At 53.4% G+C, this 8,344-nt stretch overlaps 1 protein-coding gene across 1 annotated transcript in view; it reads left to right on the top strand.

Annotated features, from left to right (window-relative positions):
* Nucleotides 1-416: 416 nt before the first annotated feature.
* LOC139234788 (transcription factor IIIB 50 kDa subunit-like) overlaps nucleotides 417-8,344 on the top strand; it is a 12,616-nt gene continuing 4,688 nt past the window's right edge. The window contains exons 1-3 of the mRNA XM_070865479.1: nucleotides 417-487; nucleotides 2,818-3,005; nucleotides 4,177-4,236. Coding sequence (XP_070721580.1) covers nucleotides 2,852-3,005; nucleotides 4,177-4,236 — 214 coding nt within the window. The 5' untranslated portion in view covers nucleotides 417-487; nucleotides 2,818-2,851. The remainder of the gene's footprint in view (nucleotides 488-2,817; nucleotides 3,006-4,176; nucleotides 4,237-8,344) is intronic.

Genomic DNA, 8,344 nt, shown 5'->3' with positions numbered 1-8,344 from the left:
GCGTGGGATGAAGAAAACCGTCAGCGCCATCTTTGTGATGGGCCAATTGTCCTGCGCCATTTTGGTGAGGGGCAAATGAGCCGGCGCCATCTTTGTGATGGGCAAATGAGCCGGCGCCATCTTTGCGACGGGACAATGGTCCGGCGCCATCTTTGTGAGGGGCAAATGATCCGACGCCATCTTTGTGAGGGGCGCATTGCCGCTTAATTCTGTTCTTACTCCTGCCCAGTGTAACCTTCCTGGTTCTGTCAAGCCGCACAGTGTTATATATTCATATAGGTTTGCATGCGCCTTTTTCTGCGAAGGATCGCGGGATTATTGATTATTTGCTGCAAATTGTGATTTTTATTTCCGGCAGAAACTGACGGTCGGCAAACGCGCCGTGTCCCGGGGTCAGGGGTGAAAGGTCAGTCACACATTGGCGCTTCTCCCCCCGCCCCCACCAGGGCCACAGACACTCCTCCCGGCCGCGAGTCGCCCAGCAAATGCAAGTGTTTCAATTCAGGGAATCCCCGGGGAGTGTGTCAGTATTTACAGGGGGTCCCCGGGAGTGTGTCAGTATTTACAGTGGCTCCCCGGGAGTGTGTCAGTATTTACAGGGGGTCCCCGGGAGTGTGTCAGTATTTACAGGGGGTCCCCGGGAGTGTGTCAGTATTTACAGCGGGTCCCCGGGAGTGTGTCAGTATTTACAGGGGGTCCCCGGGAGTGTGTCAGTATTTACAGCGGGTCCCCGGGAGTGTGTCAGTATTTACAGGGGGTCCCCGGGAGTGTGTCAGTATTTACAGCGGGTCCCCGGGAGTGTGTCAGTATTTACAGGGGGTCCCCGGGAGTGTGTCAGTATTTACAGGGGGTCCCCGGGAGTGTGTCAGTATTTACAGGGGGTCCCCGGGAGTGTGTCAGTATTTACAGGGGGTCCCCGGGAGTGTGTCAGTATTTACAGGGGGTCCCCGGGAGTGTGTCAGTATTTACAGTGGCTCCCCGGGAGTGTGTCAGTATTTACAGGGGGTCCCCGGGAGTGTGTCAGTATTTACAGGGGGTCCCCGGGAGTGTGTCAGTATTTACAGTGGCTCCCCGGGAGTGTGTCAGTATTTACAGGGGGTCCCCGGGAGTGTGTCAGTATTTACAGCGGGTCCCCGGGAGTGTGTCAGTATTTACAGGGGGTCCCCGGGAGTGTGTCAGTATTTACAGTGGCTCCCCGGGAGTGTGTCAGTATTTACAGGGGGTCCCTGGGCGTGTGTCAGTATTTACAGCGGGTCCCCGGGAGTGTATCAGTATTTACAGTGGCTCCCCGGGAGTGTGTCAGTATTTACAGCGGGTCCCCGGGAGTGTGTCAGTATTTACAGCGGGTCCCCGGGAGTGTGTCAGTATTTACAGGGGGTCCCCGGGAGTGTGTCAGTATTTACAGGGGGTCCCCGGGAGTGTGTCAGTATTTACAGGGGGTCCCCGGGAGTGTGTCAGTATTTACAGGGGGTCCCCGGGAGTGTGTCAGTATTTACAGCGGCTCCCCGGGAGTGTGTCAGTATTTACAGCGGGTCCCCGGGAGTGTGTCAGTATTTACAGGGGGTCCCTGGGAGTGTGTCAGTATTTACAGCGGGTCCCCGGGAGTGTCTCAGTATTTACAGGGGGTCCCCGGGAGTGTGTCAGTATTTACAGTGGCTCCCCGGGAGTGTGTCAGTATTTACAGGGGGTCCCCGGGAGTGTGTCAGTATTTACAGGGGGTCCCCGGGAGTGTGTCAGTATTTACAGTGGCTCCCCGGGAGTGTGTCAGTATTTACAGGGGGTCCCCGGGAGTGTGTCAGTATTTACAGGGGGTCCCCGGGGAGTGTGTCAGTATTTACAGGGGGTCCCCGGGAGTATGTCAGTATTTACAGGCGGTCCCCGGGAGTGTGTCAGTATTTACAGAGGGTCCCCGGGAGTGTGTCAGTATTTACAGGGGGTCCCCGGGAGTGTGTCGGTATTTACAGGGGGTCCCCGGGAGTGTGTCGGTATTTACAGGGGGTCCCCGGGAGTGTGTCGGTATTTACAGGGGGTCCCCGGGAGTGTGTCGGTATTTACAGGGGGTCCCCGGGAGTGTGTCGGTATTTACAGGCGGTCCCCAGGAGTGTGTCAGTATTTACAGGCGGTCCCCAGGAGTGTGTCAGTATTTACAGGGGGTCCCCTGGAGTGTGTCAGTATTTACAGGGGGTCCCCGGATGTGTGTCAGTATTTACAGGCGGTCCCCAGGAGTGTGTCAGTATTTACAGGCGGTCCCCAGGAGTGTGTCAGTATTTACAGGGGGTCCCCGGGAGTGTGTCAGTATTTACAGGGGGTCCCCGGGAGTGTGTCAGTATTTACAGGGGGTCCCCGGGAGTGTGTCAGTATTTACAGGGGGTCCCTGGGAGTGTGTCAGTATTTACAGGGAATCCCTGGGAGTGTGTCGGTATTTACAGCGGGTCCCCGGGAGTGTGTCGGTATTTACAGAGGGTCCCCGGGAGTGTGTCAGTATTTACAGGGGGTCCCCGGGAGTGTGTCAGTATTTACAGGGGGTCCCCGGAAGTGTGTCAGTATTTACAGGGGGTCCCCGGGAGTGTCTCAGTATTTACAGGGGGTCCCCGGGAGTGTGTCAGTATTTACAGGGGGTCCCCGGGAGTGTGTCGGTATTTACAGGGGGTCCCTGGGAGTGTGTCGGTATTTACAGGGGGTCCCCGGGAGTGTGTCGGTATTTACATGGGTCTCTGGTGTGACAGGGTGAGGGAGATTCAGTGATCCTGTAGCTCCGTGAACTGTAATTTTATGGATGCAATAATTTTTCAATCACTGCGTTTGTTTCTGTTGCAGAGAGGGACGGAATCTCTGGTCTCCTGCGTGCAAGATGCCCAGACAGACCAAGTGCCCCGAGTGTGGCTCCAGTGCGGTGGAAGAGGACTCGCACTACAGCCAGTGCCACGTGGTGTGCACTGAATGTGGCTTCCTGTTGACTGAGGGACTGCTCACAACAACCCGCTCCGAGGAGACTTTCTTCCAAGGTACAAGTCTTGTTTCGAAGCTACGTAAAATTATTGTCTTTTCTAACCGCGAGAAGCAAACTAATGGAATCCCCCCCTTGGTGTGCATCACACTGCTCACATCGCTGCCCCTGACTGAGGGAGAGAAAAGTTTGCTCATGTTCCTGCTCCTGATCACTGACCAGTGACCCCCTGGGTTAGAGAGAGGGGAAATCAGCCAGGGTTCCTGCTCCTGATCACTGACCAGTAATCCCCTGGGTTAGAGAGAGGGGAAATCAGCCCGCGTTCTGCTCCCGATCACTGACCAGTGACCCTCTGGGTTAGAGAGAGCGGGGAAATCAGCCAGGGTTCCTGCTCCTGGTCACTGACCAGTGAACCCCGGGTTAGAGAGAGCGGGGAAATCAGCCAGGATTCCTGCTCCTGATCACTGACCAGTGACTCCCTGGGTTAGAGAGAGGGGAAATCAGCCAGGGTTCCTGCTCCTGATCATTGCCAAGTGACCCCCGGGTTAGAGAGAGAGGGGAAATCAGCCAGGGTTCCTGCTTCTGATCACTGACCAGTAATCCCATGGGTTAGAGAGAGCGGGGAAATCAGCCAGAGCTCCTGATCTCTGTTCAGTGACCCCTGGGTCAGAGAGAGGAGGAAATCGGCCACAATCCTGCTCCTGATCACTGTCCAGTGACCACTGGGTTAGAAGGCGAGGGGAAATCAGCCAGGGTTCCTGCTCCTGGTCACTGACCAGTAATCCCCTGGGTTAGAGAGAGGGGAAATCAGCCAGGGGTCCAGGGTGGGGGCCCAGGCGAGAGCAGGGGTCTGCGGTGGGGTCCGGTGAAGGGTGGGGGGCTGGGGAAGGAGACTGGGTGAAGGTTGAGGGTCTGTGAGAGTGACGGTGGAGGAGAGCAGTGGTCCTAGGGGGGGGAGTGGGAGCGATGTGCAGAGTGGAAGGCAGCGGCGGAGCTGGGAATAAGGGGAAGTCGCGCACCGCGGCGGGGAGCGTGCGAGAGACGATAGATTCTAAATCTGCGTTCTCATTGGGAGGTTTCCGGATTTCAGAATCTAACCCAGTGACTGGTCGGGGTGCTGTCCAGGAGACACAAGCCACAGCTTAAGCTGCACACCCGTTCCCTGTCTGTATGGTCCTACTTCAATGTTAAACATGCTGGAAATTCACTCTCTCAATCCTTTCCCACAGCGGTGCGATACACTGAGAGCACAGCGGAGGTGAAAAAGCCATGTCGCAATAAGATACAAGGTAAGATACATTCAACATAAATCCAGAAACTGCTGGGAACCCTCTGCAGGTGAGGTGCAGAAACCGAGTGATCCTTTCGGGTCGATGACCACCTGTCAGAACTGGAACTTTTAAGTTACTCTTCGTGTCATTCAATCTTAATTAACATTGTAATAAGGGAGTAAATGATTTGAAGATCAGCCACTTGTTACATAATATAAGAATATTAGGAGTAGGCCTTTTGGCCCCACGAGCCCGCTCCACCATTCAATAAGATAGAAACATAGAAAATAGGTGCAGGAGTAGGCCATTCGGCCCTTCGAGCCTGCACCGCCATTCAATGAGTTCATGGCTGAACATGCAACTTCAGTACCCCATTCCTGCTTTCTCACCATACCCCTTGATCCCCCTAGTAGTAAGGACTACATCAAACTCCTTTTTGAATATATTTAGTGAATTGGCCTCAACAACTTTCTGTGGTAGAGAATTCCACAGGTTCACCACTCTCTGGGTGAAGAAGTTTCTCCTCATCTTGGTCCTAAATGGCTTACCCCTTATCCTTAGACTGTGACCCCTGGTTCTGGACTTCCCCAACATTGGGAACATTCTTCCTGCATCCAACCTGTCTAAACCCATCAGAATTTTAAACGTTTCTATGAGGTCCCCTCTCATTCTTCTGAACGCCAGTGAATACAAGCCCAGTTGATCCAGTCTTTCTTGATATGTCAGTCCCGCCATCCCGGGAATCAGTCTGGTGAACCTTCGCTGCACTCCCTCAATGGCAAGAATGTCCTTCCTCAAGTTGGGAGACCAAAACTGTACACAATACTCCAGGTGTGGCCTCACCAAGGCCCTGTACAATTGTAGCAACACCTCCCTGCCCCTGTACTCAAATCCCCTCACTATGTAGGCCAACATGCCATTTGCTTTCTTAACCACCTGCTGTACCTGCATGCCAACCTTCAATGACTGATGTACCATGACACCCAGGTCTCGTTGCACCTCCCCTTTTCCTAATCTGTCATCATTCAGATAATAGTCTGTCTCTCTGTTTTTACCACCAAAGTGGATAACCTCATATTTATCCACATTATACTTCATCTGCCATGCATTTGCCCACTCACCTAACCTATCCAAGTCACTCTGCAGCCTCATAGCATCCTCCTCGCAGCTCACACTGCCACCCAACTTAGTGGAATCCGAAAATTTGGAGATTCTACATTTAATCCCCTTGTCTAAATCATTAATGTACAATGTAAACAGCTGGGGCCCCAGCACAGAACCTTGCGGTACCCCACTAGTCACTGCCTGCCATTCTGAAAAGTACCCGTTTACTCCTACTCTTTGCTTCCTGTCTGACAACCAGTTCTCAATCCACGTCAGCACACTACCCCCAATCCCATGGCTGATCTTCGACCTCAACTCCACTTTCCCGCTTGATCCCCATATCCCTTGATTTCCCTGGAGTCCATAAATGTATCGATCTCAGCCTTGTATACACAACGATTCATCATCCACAGGCTTCTGGGATGGAGAATTCCAAAGATTCACAACCCTCGGAGTTCCTCCTCATCTCAGTCCTAAATGGCCAACCCCTTATCCTGAGACTGTGACCCCCCTCGTTCTCGACTCTCGCCCGGGGGAAACAACCTCTCAGCATCTGCCCTGTCAATCCCCCTCAGAAATCGTATGTGTTTCAATGAGATCACCTCTCATTCTTCTAAACTCCAGAGAGTATAGGCCCAATCTACTCAATCTCTCCTCATAGGACAACCCTCTCATCCCAGGGAAGAATCGAATGAACCTTCATTACACCCAGTCTAAGGCATGTATGTCCTTCCTCAAATAACAAGGACACCCTCAAAGCTTCCCTGATAAAGTGCAACATCCCCACTGACACCTGGGAGTCTCTGGCCAAAGACCGCCCTAAGTGGAGGAAGTGCATCCTGGAGGGCGCTGAGCACCTCGAGTCTCGTCGCCGAGAGCATGCAGAAACCAAGCGCAGGCAGCGGAAGGAGCGTGCGGCAAACCAGGCTCCCTGCCCACCCTTTCCCTCAACCACTCTTTCCCACCTGTGACAGAGTCTGTGGTTTTCACATTGGAGTGTTCAGCCACCTAAGAACTCGCGTTAAGAGTGGAAGCAAGTCTTCCTCGATTCCGAGGGACTGCCTATGATGATGATGAAGAAGGAAATCAAAACTGTGCAATGTGATCACCTCTCATTCTTCTAAACTCGAGGGAATATAAGCCTAGTCTACTCAATCTCTCCTCATAGGGCAATCCCCCCCCCAGCCCAGGGATCAGTCTGGTGAACCTTTGTTGCACTCCCTCTAAGGCAAGTATGTCTTTCCTGAGGTAAGAATACCAGAACTGTGCACAGTGCTCCAGGTGTGGTCTCACCAAGGCCCTGTACAATTGGAGCAAGACTTCCTTACTCTTGCCGTTCAGGAGTGGAAAGTTGTGTAACCCCCTGAGACAATGCACTGTGCCGTCCATGTGGGCTGTGCATTAAATTGAAATGCTGCAACTCTTTGGCCATTGGAGGGAGGTGGACTGGTGGCTGAGCCCAGAGTGTTTATTCACACCGCCGTCTCAGCCAATGAGGTGGAGGTGGGGCGGGACTCGCAGCAAACAGTCTACAGAGTCTATTTAAAAGAGGCCCCCACGAACGACAGCAAACAGAAGTCGTAACCGAAACGACAGCCGGGTGATTTTTTCCCGCAAAATGCAATGAGTGAAAGATCGTTGCGGAGGTGCGTCAAATCACCCCAGTCACTTGCAGCAGGACCGCCCCCATGGGTGATTGGGCGATTCCCGTGCCAATCAGCTCCATTTGCTGGGAGTTGTGGTGTCCGCAGCTCATTGCTGCTGCGTTGCACCCTGGCAGAAATGTTCAAGTAGTGGGCCCGGCCTGGGCCTCACCTCTTCCTGACCTGTGCAGGTCTTTTACCCCATGACAAATATTTGTAACTAACCATAAAATTTACATATCTGTTCATAAAAGGAATTAAAGACATTTACGAGGTAAAATGAGAGATTTCCATTTATATAGCGCCTTTCACAACCTCAGGAGCTGGCAAAGCCCTTTACAGCCAATGACGTACTTTTGAAGTGTAGTCACTGTTGGAATGGAGGCAACGCAGCAGCCAATGCGCACAGCAAGCTCCCACAAACAGCAATGAGCTAATGACCAGATAATCTATATTTAGTGATGTTGGTTGAGGGTTAAATATTTGCGGGACACCGGGAAGAACTCTGCTGCACTTTTTCGAATAGTGCCATGTGATCTTTTACGTCCATCTGAGAGAGCAGGCGGGGCCTCGGTTTAACATCTCTTCTGAAAATCGGCACCTCTGATAGTGCAGAGCTCCCTCAGTACTGCCCCTTCAACAGTACTGCCCCTTCAACAGTACTGCCCCTCCGACAGTGCAGCACTCCCTCAGTACTGCCCCTCCGACAATGCAGCACTCCCTCTGTACTGACCCTCCGATAGTGCGATGCTCCCTCAGTACTGCCCCTCCGACAATGCAGCACTCCCTCTGTACTGACCCTCCGATAGTGCGATGCTCCCTCAGTACTGCCCCTCCGACAATGCAGCACTCCCTCAGTACTGCCCCTTCGACAATACAGCACTCCCTCAGTACTGCCCCTCCGACAATGCAGCACTCCCTCTGTACTGACCCTCCGACAATGCAGCACTCCCTCAGTACTGCCCCTCCGACAATGCAGCACTCCCTCAGTACTGCCCCTCCGACAGTGCGGCGCTCCCTCAGTACTGCCCCTCCTACAGTGCGGCGCTCCCTCAGTACTGCCCCTCCGACAGTGCGATGCTCCCTCAGTACAGCCCCTCCGACAGTATGGCGCTCCCTCAGTACTGCCCCTCTGACAGTGCGGCGCTCCCTCAGTACTGCCCCTCTGACAGTGCGGCGCTCCCTCAGTACTGCCCCTCCGACAGTGCGGCGCTCCCTCAGTACTGCCCCTCCGACAGTGCGGCGCTCCCTCAGTATTGCCCCTCCGACAGTGCGGCGCTCCCTCAGTATCAGCGTGGATTAACTGCTCAAGTCTCTAGAGGGTGTCAAAGAAATGCAACTTGTATTTTCTAATTATTACCTTGCCTTGAGTACAAAAT

The sequence above is a fragment of the Pristiophorus japonicus genome, chromosome 22, assembly GCF_044704955.1.
Source record: "Pristiophorus japonicus isolate sPriJap1 chromosome 22, sPriJap1.hap1, whole genome shotgun sequence".
In the NCBI taxonomy this organism is placed as follows: Eukaryota; Metazoa; Chordata; class Chondrichthyes; family Pristiophoridae; genus Pristiophorus; species Pristiophorus japonicus.
Note: the sequence above shows the minus strand (reverse complement) of the source record. Positions and strands in the feature narration are given on the sequence as shown.